Source organism: Cupressus sempervirens, chromosome 3 (genome assembly GCF_028749045.1).
Source record: "Cupressus sempervirens isolate cs-2001-9-10 chromosome 3, ASM2874904v1, whole genome shotgun sequence".
Lineage (NCBI taxonomy): Eukaryota > Viridiplantae > Streptophyta > Pinopsida > Cupressales > Cupressaceae > Cupressus > Cupressus sempervirens.
This window is the reverse complement of record NC_143120.1, coordinates 661,304,629-661,329,462: the sequence shown is the minus strand read 5'-3', so window position 1 is coordinate 661,329,462 and position 24,834 is coordinate 661,304,629. Positions and strand designations below refer to the sequence as shown.

General features: G+C 35.0%; 1 protein-coding gene across 10 annotated transcripts in view; it reads left to right on the top strand.

The window, feature by feature from the left end:
* Nucleotides 1-24,834, top strand: part of LOC149568436 (CwfJ-like family protein) — a 55,654-nt gene that overhangs the window by 14,482 nt on the left and 16,338 nt on the right. For 4 of the 10 annotated variants that reach the window (XM_089821362.1, XM_089821360.1, XM_089821355.1 and 1 more), the window contains 3 exons: nucleotides 12,346-12,420; nucleotides 12,511-12,865; nucleotides 13,051-13,196. In XM_089821362.1, the coding sequence (XP_089677488.1) occupies nucleotides 12,376-12,420; nucleotides 12,511-12,865; nucleotides 13,051-13,196 (546 nt within the window). In that variant the 5' untranslated portion in view covers nucleotides 12,346-12,375. Of the gene's footprint in view, nucleotides 1-12,293; nucleotides 12,421-12,510; nucleotides 12,866-13,050; nucleotides 13,197-24,834 lie in introns of all 10 variants that reach the window. The other 6 variants (XM_089821363.1, XM_089821357.1, XM_089821359.1 and 3 more) reach the window with 4 other exon arrangements.

The window sequence follows — 24,834 nt, the reverse complement described above, 5'->3', positions numbered from 1 at the left end:
AATCTTAACTCGGAGGAGTTGACTGAAGGGTCATACAAAAAGTTGGTGACAAGAGATTCAATTAGAGCGGAATAGAAGGGGAAAGGAGAAAATCACAAGGTGGGATCGCATGTGGACAAACTAAAGAAGTAGTTCATTCTTGTTGACTATGAGCTTGATTTGTTCAAGAAGATGCAAGGGTTAAAGCAAGCGGGAAACTTGTCCAGGTAATATCTATTAAGTCCTTATTATTAAGGGGTATCCAAAAGCTAACAAGGAGAAGGTCGCTCATTACCTAAATGGGTTAAGACCAATCATTAAGGAGGAGTTAAGTCTGGTTAGAATGACTAGTATTGAAGATGCGTACCAATTTCCTTGAGAATTGAGGGGAATCTAAAAAAGAGGTTTGATGGAAAGCAAAGAGGGCGAGGCCAAGGAGGAAGGGGTGGTGGTAGGTCTTTTGGAAGTTGAAATGAGGACTAGAAGAAAAATGAAGACGTGGGTACTAGCTGAAATTAGAGGAATGAGGGTTTCAACTAGAATTGTGATCAAAATTATGGCGATCAACGAGGGAAAGGAAGGGGAATAGGACAAGGGATAGGAAGAGGAGGCTTCTATGGTATATGTTTTTGCTATGGAGAAGGAGGCCATCGAGCTTATGAATGTTGTCAACACCAAGGAAGGACAAATAGGAGAGTTGTAGGCTAGGCAAGGATTGGGCATTTGGATGAAGATGCCAAGTCATCACATTTAGAAGATGCCAAAAGAGGGGAATTCCTAGTTAACAAAAGAGTCTTGTTGAGTGGTGAGAATTTGAACTTGAACAAAGTAGTTTGTTCTGTACCAAGTGTAAGTGTGAGGGTAAATGGTGTAATGTGATTATCGATGGTGGGAGCACTAACAATTTAGTGTCAGAGGAGATGGTCACAAAATTAAAGCTCAAGAGAGAGAAACACCCCCATCCATACTGGATTACTTGGGTGCAAGATGAGCACAAGGTCATGGTCAATGAACAATGCTCGGTGAAGTTCAAGATTGGAAGCTACCACAATGAGGTACTTTGTGACATCATACAGATGGATGCATTTCAAGTGTTGCTAGGAAGGCTGTGACAATACGAGAGGTGTGCTATAAATGATGGTCGTGTAGACACCTATTCTTTGACGAAGGATGGAGTTCGGGACAAGCTCAAATGCCTTATGAAGGAAGAAGAAAATGTATGCAGTAGTGCTATGGTATGTCTTGTTGACAGAAGAAAATTTCTGGATGTTATGAAACATCAACACTTGTGTTATGCTTTAATTCCTAGAGTGGATAAACAAGGTAGTAGAGAAGTTCTTGTAGAGGTTTCAGGTCTATTAAATGAGTTTGGAGATATTGTATTTGATAATCTCCCTAAGGGATTGCCACCAGTAAGGCAAATTGGTCATCAAATATATATAGTTCCTAGAGCTAGTTTTCCTAACAAGGCTGCTCATAGGATGACTCCTACTGAGACTGAGGAGTTGAACAGACAAGTTTGGGAATTGTTGAGGAAAGGTTTGATTCGAGAGAGCCTGAGTCCATGTGCAGTACTTGCAATACTAGCACCAAAGAAGGATGGAGAGTGGAATGTGTACAAACTCAAGGGTTATAAACCATCAAGTACAAGTTTCCCTTGCCAAGGATTGACGATCTTATGGACTGCTTGAGTGGAGCTCAGTATTTTACAAAGATAGACCTCAAGAGTGGCTATCACTAGATACAAATCAAAGAGGGTGATTATTGGAAGTCTGGATTCAAGACCAAGGAGGGTCTATATGAGTGGTAAGTTATGCCCTTTGGACTAACCAATGCATCGAGCACCTTAATGCGGCTTATGAATGAGGTATTGAAAGATTTTATGGGAAAATTTGTTATTGTTTATTTAGATGATATTTTGATTTTCAGTAAGGTGCTAGACGAAATTTGCTGCATATTCGTAGTCTTTGAGAAGCTAAGAGAAGAGAAACTTTTGATTGATTTGAAGAAGTGTAGCTTTGTCAAAAGAGAATTAGTCTATTTGGGGTTTGTTGTCTCACTTGATGGTCTCAAAATGGACCCAGAGAAGGTGAAGATCATCCTAGAATGGCCTACCCCAAGGTCTACCGCTGAGTTGAGATCTTTCCATGGTTTGGTTGTTTCTATAGGAAGTTCATTAAAAATTTCAGTAGTATCTATGCACCCCTAACCGAAATAATGATGGGGGATAGAAAAGAGTTCAAGTGGACTACAAGAGCTTCAAGGAGTTTTGAGTTGTGGAAGAAGGTGATAGAGCAACCCATGTTAGCACTCCCTGATTTCAACAAGGTGTTCCAAGTGGATTTTGATGCAAGTGGTAGTGCCATTAGAGTTGCATTGAGCCAAGAAGGTAAGCCTATTGCACACTTTAGTGAGAAATTGAATGATGCAAAGAAGAAGTATTCTGTTTATGATAAGGAGTTCTATGCAATAGTTTAGGCATTAAAGAAATGAAGGCATTATTTGTTGCCAAAGAATTTGTTTTGTATACTGATCATTAGGCATTACAATACCTAAATAGCTAAGGTAAATTGAATTTGAGGCATTTGAAATGGGTAGAGATCTTGCAGAACTATACACTTGTATTAAAACATAGAAGTGGAAAATCTAATAGGGTTGTAGATGCATTAAGTAGGAGTTAAATATTATTGACAGAAATGCAAGTTGAGGTGGTTGGGTTTAATGAACTCAAGATTGAGACCTATCCTGACCTCTAGTGATCATAGTAACAACATTTTCCACTGAACCTACCTTGGCTAGGTATTTACATGGGCATTGTGTGCCTGATCACCCACTGCTCGACTTGACAAACAAGACAATACCCAAACTCCCCACCATGAGCTAACTAGATTTTTGTATTCAGATTACAAATTTTCAATCTGTTCTAATATAAATTTTTGTTTTATGTAGAGTGTTGAACTACCCAACTTACATAGATTACACCGCATATCTCTACCTTACATGGCCATCCTTGATAATTCTTGGTGTAATTTTCTAGTGTACATTATGTTGGTTTCATTGATGCAAGAGAATATCAACATTCTTTTCAAGAGCTTTCTTAAATAAGGTCAAGTAAATAAATTGTAATCTGTAACGCCCCGCCAAGGGATCCAAAAGAATTAACCTAAAGTTTCACTACGTTTGCTAAACATTTTTTTTTTTTTTTAAAGTAAGAAAGTATGACATACACATCAAACAAATAGTAGCGGAAGCAATAACATGTAATCATCGACAAACATACATTGCAAGTTACATTTCTTAAAGATCCAAAGACGTTGAGTTATGTTTAAATTTAATTAATTCTAAGTCTAACAACTAACACATACATATAAAAGAATAATCAGAAACTCCAATGTCCATAATATACATTTGTTCCGAATGCTCCTTGGCAAATTAATTCGGAATGCTCATTCATCCACTGTACATGTCACAGGGTATGAAAGGCTTAAAAGAATATACATATGTAAAGATCAAGATACCACATCCTCAAATCCATGATACAAAGTACAGTAAAAAATATATAAAATTATTCACCATACATGATACATCCATACATCCATAATGACAAAACATCTATCATAAAATCTAACCATCCATCATACTAATCCAAGAACATAGTGTAGATAATTGCCAATCACGAAAACTCCAGCCACGGTGACCACGGAACGGATCTCAATGGTAAGAGTAAAAGCACTACCACCCGACCGCGTGGAACCTAAATGGTCCACTCCCACCGCGCTGAGGAGATAGTCTCAAGTCCCAAATAGGATAACAAAACCTATAATCATAAATACTCTCTAAGTCCAGGAAATCCTATAACTATGCTAACTCAAGGGTTCCTAAAAAGATCGACATCTAAATCCCAGAGGTACCACAAGACACGTAGGAAACCTAATATGCAAGCAGGAAAGTGTAATCGCAAAAGTCATGTAGAAGTTACCCGAGCAATCCCTTAGGAATCCCGGGTCCCTACTGATCCTGCGGCCACTAGTATCCTCTCGTACTGACGAGGCATACTATGGAATGCAAGGTCGTAACCAAGCGTCCTCTCTACCCCATCCTAGTCTGTACTAGCACTCATGGCATGGGAGAGAACATACAATTATCTTGTTAGGTTCATTTTCTCTCATTTAGTGTAAATGTTTTCACTTATTAAAAACGACTTACAATGGGTTTCTCAAGGCAGCCTCTTAGGGCTCCGACCCCCATTGCAAGCCACTTCCCGACTCTACACATAGATAACCTACCCTAGCTCATGAACTCGTAATCAAAGAATCATAATAAAACCATCTCAGTCCTATATGAGCAACTGAAAATATCATAAAAAAAAATAATCCACAAAATATATCAGTTCTTCATGAGCAACAGATAACATCAAATAGTAATCATGTAATCACGACAGTTCTCTATCAGCAACTGAAGGCATCAATAATAAGTCACAAAAATCCAATGGTTCTCTAATGTAACCAGAAAGTAATACAAGTATAACTGATCGAGACTCAGAAATGGTTATCAAATATAACTGATCGAGACTCAAAAATGGTTAAGTTAGGTATTCTCAAATACATACACCTCAGCTTCACACAAGGAAACTGGAAAGCAATAACAAACAGTAAACACAATCATGTCATAGAGCACTTCATCACATTACCATGGTCAGGTTAAGAAAGATCAAGACCAAATCATCAAGACATCACATTCACAACCCCGAGCCTCTGGTAACAACCTGAACTGGTCAACGCTAAACCAACCCCAAAATATTCAAAATACAAAGACAACATCAAAGTCTCAGAGATTGGATCTGAAAGTATATTATTTAAGTTAAGGTAAGGTTTGTGTTTTAGTTTAATGTCGAAATCAAGTAACAAAGTTTTCACAACTACCCTTTTTCGAATAACCCATTTCTATAATAACTTTCATTAAATCAATATCCAAATTTATAATTTAGTCAAATAACATTCATTATTAATTAACTTAATTAAACTAATTTTAATTAAATTAATCAATATTCATTAGATCTAATTACTTATTTTAATCCCACTAATAATTGTTAATTTATTAATATTTAAGCAAAATTATTAATAAATTAAAATTTACAACTATATCTATGCAATTAATATTTATTTATTAAATATTTAAAAAGTTTAATCTATTATAAAAATTGAATATATTATAATTTTATTATTTAAAATTTTTAAATAAATAAAATTCGTTTTTAATAATTTTAAAAAAATTATAAAAAAAAATAAAAAAAACGAATACAAAGTTCACCCACGTTTATAGCCCGTCGGCTTTGGCCGCAGGCCTGCGGTCGTAGGGCCTGCGGCGGCAGGTACTCTGTACCTGCCGTCGCAGTACCTGCGACGCAGGTACTGTCGGCCTGCCGACAGTGGGGGGCGGGTACGGGGTGATTCCCTCCCCCCCCACTTTATATTATATATATATATATTTTTTATATTTTATTTTATTTTAATACAAATAAAATAAGTTTTTATTTAAAAAAAATTAATTTTGTTTAATTTTTAATAAAAACAATTTCTTCCAATGGGTAAATATGTAATATATAAATATATATATATATTTATATATATATATATATATATTTATTTATTTATTTATTTACCTAGAACTTTTCAATTCATTAAAACAAAACCCTTATTAAATTAGATTTTAATTTCTAAATCAAGAAAACAATGGTTCTAATTAATTCATCCAGTCTCCATGGATACAGAAATTATTGACGAATAATTAATAAATTCACAATATTGAAAGCTTAAAACTTTCATCACAGAGAATTCAGATCTACAAAGCCCAGACACGAAGAAGGCAGGAAGGGATAATTGCATATTTAATGGATAAAAAACACAAGACCCTACCTGATCCTGATGCTATTATGCAATCTCCAGGAACTGTATGCGAATTCGCTCCTCTCAATAACCTTCCCCTTCAAGACTTTCTTCGTATCAGCCTTCTGAAATTTGCTTCCAAAAATTGTCTCCCCAAAAATTCCCGTCCAAATTTCTCCTCCCCAAAAATGAACCCCCAAAGTTGTGATAAGCAAATTCTCCTCAATTCGGGGCACTAATTGTGCGTTTACCCGAGAAGACTCTTTGCACAACTCAGTTAACTCCAATTTAACTTTTATTATCTTTTCTAATCCTTTTGCATTCAACTTTCATGCACATTAAGTTGAATTATTAAATAACTTTATTTAAAATTTCACTTGACTTCAATTCTCAATTAATTTATTACTTTAAATCTTATGTGCACTTTTAAGAAATTAAAATAACATTATTAATTTTTATAATTTAATCTTTTAATTTAATTCTTATATTTAACTCATGTTTAGATCATGCGATCTAGAATTCTTAATAAATTAATATCTTTCAACTTTTTAATTTTATTTTAGAATTTAATTGATAACATATTTAATTAATTTAAATAACAATAGTATTTAGCATTTATTTAAAATGAACTCCAAATATATTATTATTAAATTAAATAAATATTATCCTGTTCTAAATATATCTTGAACTTTAATTTCCAACTTTAATTCTTTTATTTAATTAATTAATTAATTAATTAAATATAAAGATATCATAATAATTCCTTAATAAATTAAATCATTAATTAGTCTTTTTAATTAGACTTAATTAATAGAAAATACACCAAGGACTCATAAAGCAACATACGAAAACCCATCATAGAAAAATACATACCAAATCAAACAAAAGGGTTATAATCACGAAATTACATCATTTGATGCATTCGGAGGGCACTTAACTCAGATACTTGTCCTAATTATCAATTAGGACAATTGGCTAAAGGGTTTAGGATTTGGACTTAAGAGTTTATCTCTCCTCTCTTACCATTGAGACAGTGCGATAAGGTACGCTCATCCTGACAATTCAGGGAAGTCGATACCCGGTACCTGCAACCTGCATAAAATCCACGCATGTACAAACACAATATTCTAAGCTAAACAGGCAATGGCAGGAAGTGGTGCATCGTGTAGATCCCGACTAGCAGGTGACTACGACTCCCTTCCTTAACCATATCAGAAACACCATACATAAATAAAACAGCACACACACCATACACATGCAGTATGGGGTAAGTATCCATAAGAAACACATGGAATAATGAACCATCTAACTAATCATCATCGATAACTAAAACCATTGAATAATCATCATACATGCACGAAATATAGAGTACCAAGTAATCTCATCATATAATAAACTGAGTGTAAACATCCTCTGATAATCTCTAAAATAATGATACTACTCATCAAACATAACTTGGCCTAAAAGAGTTTGGCAATCATATCATAAATGTAGCTCGAAAAATGTAAACTAGGGGCAGGCACTACATAATCCATATTCAATCACTCAACACCCAACAGGGTATACTTCCATGTTCTCAACGACATATGGAAGGATACCATTGTAACAGGAAGTGTGTAGTCTCACATTATTGCCTTCTCATTATCACATGCAAGTGTCTAGAGAAACAAATGAAAGAAAGGAGTTGCAAAACAACTTGAGCCGATGGCTCATCCCATGATTGACATATTGGTACACAATAAGTTTCGAACTTTGCTATATGAACTTATATGTCCATTCAAACCATTTAGAAATGAAAGGAAGAAATAGACGCATACATTTAGTCTAGTATTGAATAGCAACAATTGCATGGAAAGACTACAACTATGACATGACAGAACTGCGATGCAATATGAATGTCATATTTCTACGGCTCCAAGCCACATGCTGAAATGTCTTAATTTAATGGCCACTATTCGACACTACTAACAGGATATAATTTTCCTTGATATGAACTATTGCAAAATGGTAAGAATAAAAAGCAAGAGTTGAGAGCAAGCCCCAGAATGGCTGTGATTTTCCTCTTTATAGAATACTATTCGGTTACACCGGACTTGAACCCGATCAAGGAGTTATGTCCATGAAAGATATGCAAGGTGGCAAGCATGAGCTTGAAGTTCTTGACATAATATGAACATTAAAGGTGGCCGAGTTATTAAAAGAATATAAGAGAACACTAGATTATGTGATAATTTAATTCTTTTGCAATTGGCCTACACTTTACCTATTATAGATAATATTCATATTAGCTTAGTATAGTTGTATGTGATGTTTATGCATATATATCGATATGCATTATATATTAAAATTGAGTACACATGTATGTACTTGCGCATTTAAGTATACATATGCACATACTCCAAAGATATCCACATACATACATATGTATGTATAATGAAATACGTACAATTATACCTAGGTACCATGGATATTATCTATAACAGGGCATAATTCGCCATTAGGTGGAGCAGACTTTCCAAGTGGTAATCAAAGGTAACAATTTTATTTTTCTTTTATTTGTTTATGTGAAATATAAATATGCATATGCATTTGGTGACCTAGTTAGCTCATAGTGGATAATTGGCATTGTCTTGTTTTTCCCAGCTTGCTTTCTCCTGACCATGGTGGTTTAGATGAATACTTGATAGCTTGGTGGTAGGTTGGTATGCCCTATTCCATCTCTGCCAATGCTTCTCCACTTTGTCGCGCTTCTGCAAGAGGAAAATAACATGCTGAAAGCATATTTCCACATCATTCAAATACAATTTAGTTGTCATAATTAATAACTATATTAACTAGCCATTTCCAATTCATGTAATAACATAACGATTAACCAATATCTTCAATCTCACATGAAACATAACAAATAACCAATATTTCCATTTCACATGAAATCAAAATGAGTAACTAATTTAACCAACCATTTCTGATTTGCTTGAAGTCTCAACGGCTAAATAGAATATTTAAAATTAACAAAATAAGGGATGTAACACCAAAACTCAAATTCATGGTTGATGTGAGGTCAAAAAGTCGTTGGTTGAGGTGGCATCTATTTCCTGAAATCACATCTCTCACCACGCCATTAGGCCTGCAATTTTGAATCCAAAAAATGATTTCTCCTTTTATTTGCTGTAAAATCTTAAGTGAGTTTTTGGTTAGACTGAAAATTTTGATGAAAAAAATAAATTTCTATTTTTCACCACACAGAGAAATTCCTTAGATCCTAATCGCTCTAATACCATGAAATTGTTAAATTCTGAATGAATGGAAAAACTGGAATGAATATTGCATTAACAATGAACTCTTAAATAGAGTTTACAGACACTAATTATAGCGTGAACCAAAAAAGCAAGGTTGTCTTAATAGAGACAATGCTTATAAATATAACCGAAAGAGCAAACCAAAAAGAGAGTAAATGGTCATTAAATAGAACAAGCTAACATAGTGAGATACTGAAAGCATTAAAAATATTCTAATAATACTTTCAAATTATTACGTTTGGACAATCTAGTGTGTTGATGGACATGTTTTCTTTTTGGGTGTAGAGATGTTGGTTTTGAATGTGAAAGTGAAGTATAAGTGTGGCATCCCATTCATTGTTGCCAAAACAAGGTTTGTTATTGTAAATCAATGCGTTAAACAAAGGAAATGAATTCTCGTCATATTGATTTACAAAGATGATGTTTGTAAAAGAGTCAGTTGTGAACTAAAGATAGAAATAGTAAATACCTAATAAACTAAAGACTGACTAAGATGTGACCATTAAAGAAACATCACAATAATCTAATACCTTCCTTTAATAGTCATTGTCTAACTACCCTACAGAAACCTATACATATCTTGTGGTCATAAATTCTTTCGAACAATTTGCTGCTGTTGAGACCCTCCCTTTGCAGAATGTTAATGACCAAGAGTAGCTACAATCCCTTTAAAAAAACAGAGATTGCTGCTCCTTTCTTCAGAATGCTTCGCAACAAGAGACAAGAGCTTGCCACTGAGATGATTTTTCAATTAACACTCACAGAATATGCAAAACTTTTGAGCAGAAATCATCACAAAATGTCCAACTTGATGTTGGATGACAGAGCTGGCTCTCCCTGTAGCTTGAGACACACCTAGAACTGTTAAATTTACAAATCAGAATATGAATATGCAACAAATAAAATAAAAAACACAAAAATGACAGATATCATATTGGAGTTATTCCTGGGAAAACCCCTCTTGAGGGAAACAACCCAGCCTACAAAAATGTTGATTTTTTTCTTTAGATATCAAGATCAATACGACCAATCTTGCTTATGATTGAAGTCTACAACACTTCAATCAATAGGCCTGTTGTTATTTTATCAGAGCTCTCAATGAGATACACAAAAACAGTTCAATCATCAATGATCATTCTCAGATGTAAAATTATTTAATGAGATACTCAACACTTCTACACAACACAAAGATAAAATTCCACTCCATATAAATTTCCATAGCAGATATCTATGACACACATCTTTGGAGCAGCATGATACCAATATGACCCAACAGACCAATACAATAGATATGATTGTTAGCCGCAGCAGCGAAAAATATATCCAGCCATCATTGTTAGACACACATAACTCTTGCAAAGAAGAAGCTTTGTAGAAGACAAATGGTCAGCTGTTATGGAAGATACACGGTGGCAAGAAATATGACATGACACCATCATATGAAGCGCTGTAAATGAGACCACAATAACTGTCAACTATAACCATTGACGTCATCAAATAAACCACCAACACCTTCAGTGTCATTATACAATGGAAATCATAGGCAAGAACACAAGATATACAATGCCAAGATATAACATAATGGTGCCTCATCATCAAATACCAATTAATAACGATAGTGACATGTCGTTATATTTAATCAGCAGATAAGAAAAACGATTATAATAAGAAATATCACTCGCATGAACAAAGGAGACGAAAGTAAGAGAATATGACTTAAGTGATAATGATAGGAAGAGAACATGATATCATGAAAAGATGAATCCAACCAGAATAGAAACACAAAATCACAAGCTCAAGGCACACAAAAAATACAATGAAAACTTGTCTGCAAGTTATCGTAGGTATGAAGTCACTATCTCAACCACATACTTTTACAAGAACAACTGCTGCGATTTTGAGGAAAAATCAACAAACCCTTCAAAGTTTTGCAAAATAGAAGAATGTCCCATAATGCACTGCAAAACTTTGGAGGGAAAAATTGCCAAACCTAAGATTATAAATCATCATTTTTCTTTGAAGAAAAATGGTGAAAGCCCACAAAGGGATCCACCACAACTTTGCAAATGATAGAATCCAGAAACGACTTTTAAGGATAAAATTGAGAAACCAAATAGATAGCTTTGGCACAAAATTTGAGACATTAATCATCATACAAGCCATCATTTTTAAGGGAAAACATTAAAACTTTTGTAGAAATCAGAGAGCCCTCCCTAACAAGATAAACCCCTTAATTTTTGAAATTATGGAAATCCATTAGAGAAACCTTCATTGTAGCAAACCACAAGACTTTGAGCAGTAAACAAATATGTGCAAGTAAAGTGCAATTCGCAAAAAACACATGCAAACAACATGCAAGTACATGCAACCCTTGAAAATTAGAGAATTTTGCTCAAAATCGCACGATCAAAAACCCTCGACAAGGCTCATGATTTTCAACAAAAATCTTTAAAGACAAACCACAAAATTTTCATAAAATTCCTCTAATGATTTTTATTTTAAATTTCTGGAAAAAAAATTCTAGATCAGAAGAGGCTCGAACGATATGGCAATTTCTATGGAATCCCATCGACCCTCTCTGTTACCATGTTATGGTAAATTGATGTTATATTAAATAAATAGAGGAGAAGATTAACTAACATGACCATTAGAAAAACTTTACAATATTCTAATAAGGTCTGCATATTTTTCTGTGGGAACTATCAGCATTATGTTGCCTAATTTTCAATTCAAGTTGTATCTTAACTGTAAACAGGGTACAATTCTTTGTGGTTTGCACATGTTACAATTGCATACTGTACAATATTATAAAGTCGTTCTTATGTAGGGGTTTGACCAAGGATTTTTTGGGCAATCGAAATATCATATTCACAAGTAATGCTGCTCAAGTAATGCAAATTTCTATTGGAAAGCTTTTTACCCAATTTAAAGCCAAAATCAGGACTAAAAAATTAGTGTCTTGGCTTTTTTTTTTTTTCGAAAAATGTTATGGCTGCAGTATTCTAGGACTCTAGACTGCAGAGGATTCTGTATTCATCATTGCCTAAACAGTTTGCTTGTCTTTTGATTATGTGTTTTATATCCAATTATGTGATGTGCAACATTTTACACTTATTTTTGTTTGGTGTAGAAATGATAATATAGGTTAAATCTCTAATGTTATTACCAAATTATTGTTCTAGGCACGGGGGGTAAAAGCACTGCATTAAAAGATGTTAAGCGGTGTCAAATTTGTTCCGAGAGATAAAGTAAGCCAGGTAAGCACTAATGCAGAATGCAGTGTCCTTTTGTGTTTGCTCTTGAATAAAGTATACATATTCTAAAGTTTTGTTGATTTTCTGTTTTAGGTAGAGCACGATTCAGATTTGGATTCTTTGACACGTCAAAAAACTAAGAGGCAGCACAAATCCCACAGAAAGTACTATTCTTCATCTTCTGATATCTCAGAACAAACAGAAGATAGGAAACACAGGAAGAGAAGGTTGAAGAAAAAGGCCAAATGGGATTCGTCATCAGCATCTGAGAGTGATTTCTCAGAGGAAGACAAAAAATATAGGAAAAAAAGCTCAAAAAAAAAGGCCAAACGGAACACTACATCATCATCTGAGAGTGATCTCTCTGAGGAGAAACACAGACAAAGGAAACACAAAAATAAAAGTTCTTCAAGGCAAAGGAGGGAACAAAATGAAGCAACCTTGTCAGGTTTTGATTGCCTAACATTTCACTTCAATTTTGTTTCCTTTGTGGCATCGTATCCACTATTTATTTGTATAGTTTTTTGTAATCATAGCTTCATGACTGCTTATCTGATGCTGTGTTGAAGTTTTCTCGGTTTTTCATTAGCCCAATTACATGTATTTTTTTCAATTGTTGTGATCATGTTGTAGAGGGTAAAGAAAAAGCAGGGCCTACGCGGGAAGATATAGAATTAGCTAGAAAAGAGATGGGATTGGACTGGATGGTCAGACCTTCAGAAAGACCTGCCACACATCAGCCACCTAAGGAGCCATCTCCAGAATTCCAGGAAGAAGAGGTTGCCTTTCTACTGTTATATGCACTTCATTCTGTATAAAACTTAAAAAGCTTTCAGTTTTTTATCATTGTTAGTTATGACTTTTAGTTGGGTATGTAAACTGAGACATGCCTTTCACAAGATTAATCCAATGCATACAATTTTTCTGTCATAATATTTGTTTTCTATATGGATAATTATTATATTAATCAAAACTTTCTAAAAACTTAGTGGCCTAGTAAAGGTAATAACAAATATCTAAGATTAGAGGAGTCCAATAGCTGCTATTGTGCAATCTATGAAATCATTGTCTCTTGATAATTGGTGGTCCATATATTACTATTACCACCAATGGAGTTGCACATACCATCAGAATTCACATTCAAAACTGGTCTGAAATAATTTGAACAAATTGATTAATATTCCTGATGGTCACCTGAATCCCAGTCCCTATGCAGTCACATGCCATTACATAGTCAAAGTGCTCTTATTCCAAGCCAAATGTCCTCAACTTCAATGCATCTAGCTGTTGCACACAAGGTGTACCAAGTTTTGAATTTCTTGCATGCTTGTTTCACCTCACTTTAAAAAGTGGCTTGATAACATCTCTTGGTCTGGTATTGCATCCTTCATGACTCATTATTATGGATCATGGAGTGTGATTTAAAATTTTTTAGATAGTGGAATCCAGAAATCGAGCTCGGTAATCATTATGGACTGTGGAAATCTCATGTCTATTATGACTTAGCATTGTTGACATTTTGATGTACACAATACAAAATTCTGGCAAAAAATAGAAACTTTCTTACTCGTTTTGACTTGCGACTTGACCCTGGCTGGACATTACTCCACCAAACTTATTTACACTTATAGCTTTTGACAAAGTTCCTTCTGTGACCATTTTCTTGATATAGTACCTTTTTGGATTTCTCCAATGAATACAATCTCTATAGCAACGGTTTTTTTGGGGCTACGAGTATATAGGATTAGGGGCCTTAGACCTGGAAATAATAGTATGTTTTTTTTTTAACTGATAGAAAACAATTGTTATCAGGACCTCAAAATATAAAGAACATACTATAATTCACCAAGGAAACCAGTTGGTTTAGCCTTCGCCACCTTTTATCCCTTGAAAGCAGTTATCGTGACAGTTATTTGCCTGTTGCTAATGAGATCTCAATGGCGAAGTGAAGAAGAATCCATTCCCTACTTTCTAATTCCATTCTTCTTCATGTAGTTTAACAGTGTCACAACTCTTAGTGTGAGGTAGTGATTCACTATCAACTTGGTAAGTATTGCAATATTTCTGTGATTTGTAGAAACATCTCTACAATGAAATAATTTGCACAAGAGAAGAATAGAATAGTAAGTGCACTATAAATACTTGATAAGATGCCACTTCTAGGGTATAAACCTCCAAATATCTCCCTTGTGAACACAATTCACTGTTTGATAACAAATAAATAACCACAGGCTTGTATGTATTCTCTACTTATGCTTTGGATGTCACTTAGGCTGACTTAGATACCTAACTATAACACCTAGGAGGCTAGGACAACCTATTTTTTAAATAAGAATATACTAGTGATCATATAACTTAATGGAGAGTGAAGGTAGCCACAAGACGACTACTCATAACCACAGACACTCTATAAGAGTAAGAGTGTAGCATGCTTCTCCTCTTCAAAGGAGCATTGTCTTCAATGTTGATCGACTATGGATGCTTCTGCACAAATCTTTGTCTTCCCACTTGTAATGTCCGTGATTGGGACTTCTGTCAATTTGCCCTAAAATTCACAAATAAGGGATGGATGATGTTGAAAAATGTGCCTGTCAACTTAATTCTCTGTTTTGGAGCTTGCAACCAGGTTAGTTTTGGAAGATAAATAAACATATAATTCAACAATGCTTGTCATATTCTGTCAGAATTCACAATTTGCTATATCCTACTAATCGTGCCAAGGGGAGATACTGACTCTGTCCAAAATTCAGCAAATTATTTGAAACTAATATGCAGTGGCAGTATGGAAGAAGATAATCATTTCTCATTGGAGTTAATAACAGCAATCACAATGATAGATAATAAAATGAAGTAAAATTGAATATTGATTGCAAATAAAGGAACCGTCTCATGAAGTGAGTGCTGGAAGCTAACGCAGAAACAAAGTAATAAGATAATCTGTAAAGGAACATAGTAACGATTAAGTTTCATAATGTAGTGGTTAGGAGAATAATTAGATAGCAATCAAAGTAAAGAAAATCATTGATTAACCATAAAGATGTGTTAACAAAAGGATGTGTGTTTTCAAATGAGCAACACTTTTCAAAAAGATTTTCCTTTTCATATGGAAGGATTAAGATATAAGAAGGTAGAAGTTCCTTCAAGGGGAGGCATTGTACAAAGAAAAGAGAAAAGATATTAATAAGAACATATTGTAATAATAACCCAGATCAGCAATTCCTTGCTAAGAGTATTGCATGGTATAAATATTGAATAATAGGTACATTTGATGACTGTTCTCTATTTGAATTCTGTATGCTTTTCAGAGATATAATATTAGTGCATGACTATTTATAGGAAATTAAGGACATATCCATTAAATATTAAAATTGATCTATGAGAGCATAATTCAAATTTATAAGAAGGGGTCAATTTACTGTTATAAAGTGTGCAATTAAAAGTGACAAAGGAAGAATAAGACGGAAAGACCGGAGAAGGGAGCTGAAGGGTCGCAGCTTTGGACAATAAGAGAGGAAGGCTTCATTCATTTGGGTATGCTTGGGTATTAGTTTGGTTTGAGATTTCTCTTGGATAAATTAGGAAGCTTCAACTTCATTCAGGAATCCGAGGACGCAAACCCTTAGGTTCTTTTAGTGGATTAGACGTAGCCCCAATTCATCTATTGCGGTGAATTCATGATGGAGTTCACAGTTGCATTTCAGTTTCATTTCTGATTATCCGATCTGGCTGCTATCACTGTTTATAAGATTTTATTGTTATTGCTTTTTTTGTATATAATGCAATAATGAATTCTAGAGTATTTGCTGGTTATTATTGTGTAAATTCTTGTTTATGATTCTGAAATTTAGTGGAGGAAAAATTAGTGAGAATGTCTGGGTAGGATATTACAGTGGTATCAGAGCCTCGATCTTGCCATCCTGTGGAGTTTGTGCAAAAACAAATATTTGCAGAACCAAATTATTTTACAGGATTAAATATTGCGGGCAAATATTTCCGAAATAGTTGTTGAAGCTGATTTATTAAACCATTGCATCCAAAGATATAGTCGAATGGCCCCAAATCAATAATTTATTCTCATGTTTTATAATAAAATAAATCGAAGGATTCATTCTTTATAATTATGGATTTAACAAAATATTCATGCCATGTATCTCATCAACTATTGTTGGGTTGTTCATGATAATATTTCTTGAGTTTTCGATACGCTTATGGTTGATTATTATTTTATTGTTGCCCTGGTATTGAGAAAAATCATTTTGAGCTACAACTTTGATTGGAGGTGATTCATTTAAATAAACCAAGAGATGAAATAATGGGTGCCGCTCTGGGACTTTGTGGCTGGAGAAATATTTGGTGGAATGAATTATTTAATGTCCCAATAGTTAGCGCATAGCAGAATATTGGAATTTTTTTTCTTTGGTAAATTAATTTTTTTAGCTAGCCACATTTTCAAAGCGGGAAACATAAGAAATAACATTGCCTTCGTTAGGGAAAATTTTTACACTCTTTATACCAAAAGAAGATTATATTTGTTGTTGTTACTACGTGGGACAGTATTAACGGTGTGGTTCATCGTGAATTGGCAGAGACAGGATGTTACAGAAGTTGGATGGTTAATATATTTCTCCTACAAACTTGTGTTGATCGTTTAAGACTGGATGTGAAGAAAATACTCCTGCAAGCCCGTTTCAGTTGATATATAGTGTGGAAATATTGAAAGATTGATAATTGTTACCAATGGGAAGATAATTTATTTTGTTTTCGCGGTGGATGTGAAATAATTGGTACAAAGATAATTTTATTCGACTGGAGACTATAAAGGTGGATGCAAATAATTATTTAGGAAAAATCGGGGCAAAAATTTTACAAGGAATGACAAACTTTCCTAAGCATTACTTTCATGCTAGTTCTCTAGGCCGTCAATATAGGGAGTCAACTTCATTCGAATGAGAATTGGGGATATTCCATGACAGATAACTATGAATGGTCAGCGTGGGAAATTTAAGTGAAGGTTGGCTTTTGAGGAAGCCAAACAATTCAAATATTTGCTAAGATATTACAATTGAAACATCTGTTCGGTGCTTTCTGAATCATGTTGAACATTGAATGCTAGGTGTTGACAGTGTCAAGAAATGTCTGAAGGTCATTAGCTCTGTCGTTTTGTTGCTCATAGCAAATATTTTGTAAACTCATTCAACATCTGGCGTGGGAGGCAAGGCATTACTGTGATGTTACTTATTTTTGGATTCCAAGTATTTGTTCCTTGAAGCCAGGATTGTAACTGCTCTTTCAATTGTCGGCACCAATGTGATTTGCACTTAGGGAAAATAACTTTTTGCTTTCTGATAAAACAAACTACCCTTCATTGTGGCTGGACCACAGCATAGCAGATTTCAGAAAGAATTTGAGGGCCTCGAATGTGAGTGGTACCTCTAAACAATTTGACGTTGGTTGTACTTATACTGTATTAGGCTCATGCTTTGTTTAGAAATTTGGACAGAATGTTTTTGATGAAATAGATCTGTCTGGTGGAATCTATTGGGACAATTATATATACAGCCCAGCTTGCAGATTGAAGCATTGAAAATTACATAGAACAATGGTTGAGAGCATTTGGTAGGCAAGTTAGGGTGCACATCTTGAGAGGACTGACCAAGTGTTGTTGGAGGCTCAACGCAGGGATTTAGAATGGAATTCAATAAACAACCAATCCAGAAAAAGCTTGGCTCGATACTGCAATTCTTCAAATCTGGTTTGATTGTAATTGATTGCAAATCTGAAGCAAATAAATAGCAAATTGTTCTTGATAAAGAAACTAAGGATTAAACTCAGTCAATTGGACATTGGTGCCTTAAAACTATTGGACTGGTATTCTGGAAAGCTCTGTAATTAAGAACTCCTACAGGTACATTGTAAGGCAAACTGTAGATGGAATAGTGTTGGTTTGCAACAAACGGGTCAGAACTGGCGTAGTATCTTATAATAAGTGTGCATTAAACTAGGGAAAATCCAGTTGGAAATATGGTAATGTCTGGGCAAAAATTGAAAACTGTGCATTGAAAACCTGCAAACAAACTATTTGCTAAAATGCCTCAAAGCGCAAAGCAAAAGTTTCATACAAATAAGAACTCTTACAATGACAAATTGGAAACATTGGAAAAGATGAATAGTGATTTCTTCTCGAAAGAATTTAATACCACTTTAAATCATGAGCAGCTAAGGGACTTACAGAAAAAAGAAGAAGTAGGCAATTGGCTCTACCTAATTGGTTTGCAGCTAGGACCCTTGAAGTCTCTTGATGCTCTTCTTCCTAAGGTTGGAGACGTGTATATCCAAAGTAGACCAGGCAGACTGTAGACTTCTCAATTGAGCTTTACAACCTTCAATGATTGCTTTGGTTCAGCAAGGGTTTATGGAATATCCAGATAAAAATGTTAGACTAGTAGTGGCTTCATGTCTCAGTGAAATCACATGGATAACAACACGTATAACACCCTATAACGATGATGTGTTGAGGAAAGTTTTGCAGCTTATTGTGGACAGTCTATAGGGGTTAAATGATGACAAGCAGCCTACTTGTGGAAAGCTGGTAAAAATTTTAGAACCTATGGAAAAAGCCAGATTTTTCATTCTCATGTTGGACTTCGGTTGTAAGGAAATGATTCAGCAATTGTTTCAAATTTTCTTAAGAGAATTGAGGAAACGCCATTCCAACAATGTGAGAGCTTGCATTAAAACCATTATTTTATTAATCCCTGATGAAAACAATGACATGTGTAAGCAATTAAATTCTGATTTGTTGGCTATGTGGAGAAGGGAGAACATAATCTCACCTATGGCTTACGAGCTTGTGGATGAATTAATTGAACATAAGTTTGACACGTTCAAGGAGTTTATGACTGAACAGGAGTTAACATTAGCAGGTAAACAAGTTGTAGGATCTTCAAAAATGAGCAAAAACCAAATGAGAAGAGATCAGATTTGTTTCACATGCCTGCAAACATGGACACTTAATCACATTTGTAAGGGGTATAATGATGTTGAGGCAAAGGAAGAAATTCAGGCCAGTAAAGAAGAAGATAAAAATCTCACAACTTTGCTCCTACAAAACAGCACATGTATGGGTTATGGAACTTTCTACATTGGTGACTTGGAGTTGGTTATTGAAACCATCTTGAGGAGAATGGTCTAATTGGAGGGAAGAGTGTGTTGGAGACTTCAGATGATAAGAATTCACCAAAAAATGATAACATGTCAACCACCTTTTCATTGCACACATCTCAATCAATCAAGGAGCTTGAAGCATACGATGACAATAATGACATCCTTGATGAGTCATGTATTATCTACAACAATTCATTTATACATAATAGTGATTTAGTGGAACAATCAAAACAAAATTTCAGGATGACAGTGTTAGGGGCCAATTAGAAAATACATGCCAAAGTGACAATGATTCTTTGAAAAAACAGCTGAAAGTTGATGAAGAGATGATTGTTGCAGCCTTGGTGTGTTATGATGATACTCACATGATCGTTGAAGATATCTACAGGAAGGCACATATAGAAGAGAGACAAAAGGGAATGGAAGGTGATTCTATTGTTGCTGATTTACAAGGGGTTAAAGTAGCCTTAGAATCTTTGAAGTCAGATTATTTTGGTTTGATTTCAGACAGGGATTATAGTTTAAAAGTTGTTGAACTATATGCTGATCAACTAAGGAAAAAAGAGAATGAGGTTAATAAGCTCAATAGGGAGCTTAAGAATGCTCAGGAGGCATTGAATAATACACGAGTTGCTCTTCATGAAGCAAAAAATCAGATTGTTGTCACCAAACAATCTAGGGAGCAGGAGGATAAAAGAAGGCATGAATTTTTTGAGGAAGTGATTGAAGAACTTATAGCATTCAACAGACTTACAACTTGGATAACTGCCCCAAAAAAAATCAAGTAACGTAAGCTTGGATCATTTTCAGCTAGTAGACAATTCCTTGTTTGAGGTGGAAACTGATTGGACATTTGATAATCCACTTTTTTGAGCTGACTACAGAAGATCTTTCAGATTCCCATGAGGAAGATGATCCTAATTGGAGGATGTGGGACTCAGTTGCTGTTCCTAGTGGTGAGTTTGGTTCACAGGATTGGTGTGGTGACCTGATTTTCAGATTTAATGCTGTTTCTCATTCTTCGATCAGCTTACACATGGTTTTAGTTCATGACTTACACATGAGTTTGATAGACTCCTTGCTACACCAGCTGAATAGAAGTTGGTTGAGGGTTGGAGTTATAATCTGATCATAGGGGATGGATTTTTAGTCCTTTCTTTACTCATGACAACATCATAACCAAGTGCATTTCAGGCTGATGATGGAATGTATAGCCTCTCGGCACCTTTGATGTTGATTTCAGCTATTGAGCAATTTGACTCCATCAGTATTTCAGGATGGACGGTTATGATAGAGATTAGTATGCATTTCCATATGGGATCACTCATAGTTGGAGAGTTGTCTAGTATTAATAGCTCCTCGAGACATTTGTATTTTCTCATATCCAATTGTCGTGATGGTATAATAGTGTGGGATTTTGGTATTCGTATGATCAATGATTTACTTCAGTAATATATTGATGAGTGGTTACACAATCTTGGGCCTAGAGCAGTTTTAATTAGAGTAGCGAGCAGATGGGTGTAGCAATGATTTTCAGGGTGATGTGGGATCCATACATCCTATGGACAGATGAGTTGCACTTATACTTCTTGCTTCCAACTATGAGGGGATGTTATCTCATTGATGTTAGGATGGGCTACAAAGCTACTTGCAGATTTATGTGGGATCCTGGTAACGATTGCTTGATGACAAACACTCTCGAGAAGGGAGGACTTGTAATGTCCCTTTTTGGGGACAATAGGAAATTAAGGACATTTCCACTAAATATTAAAATCAACCCATGAGAGCATAATACAAATTTATAAGAAGGGGTCAATTTAATATTATAATGTGGGCAGTTAAAAGTGACAAAGAAGGAATAAGACAAAAGACAGGAGAAGAGAGCTGAAGGGTTGCAACTTTGGACAATAAGAGAGGAAGGCTTCATTCATTTGGGTATGCTTGGATATTGGTTTGGTTTGAGATTTCTCTTGGAGAGATTAGGAAGCTTCAACTCTTTTAGGAATCCGAGGATGCAAACCCTTAGGTTCTTTTGAGTGGATTGGATGTAGCCCCGATTCATCTGCTATGGTGAATTCATGACGAAGTTCACAGTTGCATTTTTGGTTCATTTCCAATTATCCAATTTGATTGTTATCACTGTTTATAAGATTGAATTGTTATTGCATTGCTGGTTTATAATGCAATAACACATTTTAGAGTATTTGTTAGTTATTTACTGGTTAGTGTTGCTAGTTATTTACTTGTTATTTGCTGGTTATTATTGTATAAATTCTTGTTTATGATTCTGAAATTTATTGGAGGAAAAAATAGAGAGAATATTTGGGTAGGATATTACATAGATACAAAATCATATATAGATTCGCATACCTGTGGTCTATATGCATTTTATTGATGACTCACGAATGTTGTAATATAGAATCTATGTGTGAAATGTCATAAATGTTTTGTGTGCTACCAATATCCCTGGTAGGGTAAATGAGAGTGATGTGGTCACCTTCTAGGCAGGCTACCTTGTGTTATGGACTAGGGAGTCCCATGGGGCAAAACGGGGACAAGGGGATTGCTTTTGGCCTTAGGAAGGAGGGGCTTTCCGGGTACCTTGTTAGGAATGTTCCTTCTAATCCTATTGAACTTGTTTGTTTGGTTGTCATTGATGTCAAATCCAGTGATCTGTTTAGATCACAGTGTATATATATGTCTTGTCATCAATGACAAAGGGAGAGATTGTTGAACTTGTGTGATAGATCGTCAATGATGTTGAAGTTGGTGATCCACTCAGATTACAGTGTGTAGTGTCAGTGTATATTGATGTGAATGGCAAGTTTTGTCTAGATAGTAGAAGCTAAGTAACCAACAATTGAGTTGCAAAATTACAGATATACCTTTCTAGCATTAGGAATTGGTCTTCTTGATAGCCAAGTTTTTGGTGTGATGATTACAGACTTGAGGAGTATTGTGCTCAATGCTTTCAAGTGAGTAGTTAAGTAAATGAAGAGTGCTTTGTGGCTAGTGGTCCAGAAATTGTACAACTGAAACAATATCTTTTGCTGATCTGGTTGATACTTGGTGCTTCAAAATAACTGTTCCAATGATACTTGTAGTAATGTTTACATTTGAGAGATGTCTAGAATCATCTATTGTTTTGGATAGGGTGTTGACAAGTTCATTTAATGCTATATTCAAATTAGGAACATGATGATATGGTCTAGAGGCACGGTTGCAAATTATGTCATCTTTTTGGGCTTTGGTGATTGCATTTTTTTGATGACATGTGGGCCAATTTAATTTCTTTTCTCTGCTAGAATGTTTTGGCTGGACCTATTTCAAATTATGGTTCTTGTCGATGACACACTTTGGTTTTCTCTGGGGATATGGCATGTGATTGGAAATGTGTTGACATATTCTTTTTTGTCAGAGTATTTGGTGTTGACTTAGTATATACACCGGATACACACACACGTGTGTTCGCAAAGGTATAGTGACAGTATTGTAGAAAATAAGGCGTATGCGTAAGTTCTGTGTGGGAAATGGTGCAGGCAATTCGGTACAGACAGTGTGGAAAACTATTGCAGAGGTTCTTAACCAGACCTTAATTGGAACTGATTTCATGCATATGTAGATGCAATTTTCTTAGTTCATATTTGGTAGTATGCCAAGGTTTTTTCCATCTATTGTATTTCAATAGTGTATTTCCTTTTTTGTTCCCTTCTTTCTCAGGACAGTGAGCCCTGTTGAAGTCTGAGATAGATGTGAGTCAGATCTTTCTACCTGTGATGATCTGCAAGTCTGTAGCTGCAATAGAGACCTGAACATCCATGCTTATTATTGTTGAATCCCACTAGATGCAGATAGTGGGGCACTTGTACCTTATCATGTCTTATGATATATAGTGGACCACTATGAAGATACGCTTATAGTGGACAACTATGATAGTGGGCAGCTATGATATAGTGGGCCACTATGAAGATAAGCTTATAGTGGACAGCTATGATAGTGGGCAGTTATGACATAGTGGGCAACTATGAGGATTAGCCTATAGTGGGCAAGTATGAAAATAAGATAAGATCTTATATAAAGATAGTGGGCAACTAATCTTATCAAATACGATAAGATCTTATTTAATCACAGGGGGCAGCTATGATTGGAGGCAACTATCTAATCATAGGGGGCAGCTATAGTAGTGGGCAACTAATCTTATCAAACAAGATTAGATAAGATCTTATCTAATCATAGTGGGCAACTATGATATTTTGTATTTGAATAGCTAAAGTTTCCAATCTATATATTGGGGGCTTATTGTATCATCAAAAAGTTGGAGAACAAGTTAAAGATTTTGTAACTATATGCTTATTGATTGACTGTGTGAAGACATCAATCATAAGCATTCATCTTGTACTTATTTGAGAACTCTATAAAGGAACTAATTTTAGATGTGTCTGGGTTGCTTCCCTCAGTGATGAGGTTTTTTTTCTAGGATAGATATTTGTGTCATTAGTTCATATGCTGTTCTAGTTTCTTGTCTATTGCTGTTATGTGATTCTGGTTCAAAAATTAACAAGCCCACCTGAACCATCTTAAATTGGAAACACTTCAATTTATGACTGTTTAGCACCTATTTAATATAATTTAATGTTAAAACTGCATTTATCCTGCATTTGCATATCTCTCTTATCCTCCTGTTAAATAGGATCTAGGCAGGACCTAATAAGTCCTTCACATTCCTATCCTATAATGCGAAACTCGAGGTAGGATCTCTTTACTTAGGTCTTCCCCTTCCTCTCCTTCAAATCAATTCAACTCTTTTTCCACAGCGAAACTTGATTTTCTCAAAATTTGTACTTGATTTTTGAGTTCCGAGAACTGTTCAGGGATATGGATGCTGCTTCAGGGGCCACTACCCCTGGTAGGTAGAGACATAGTGCACCCCTACCCAATTAGAGACGCAATGCGCCCTTGTTGGACCAATCAGGGACAATGGGTCCTATTTTGTGTAATGACCTAAATTCCTATCCTTTAATTGACTTCTATTATCATACAAGAATGAGCAAATTACATGTTCATAAGCAAGGGAATTAACTGTTATAACAAACTAATGTTTCTCAGAAATATCATAACCAACAATGACAAGAGAAATTGAAAAGTAACTGTTACGAACATGATATAGAGGATTATTAACTAGTTGATACACTTAAATATCTTTTCAATTATTGAAAGGAAAGTAATACAATAGCAATAGAATTAATTATACAC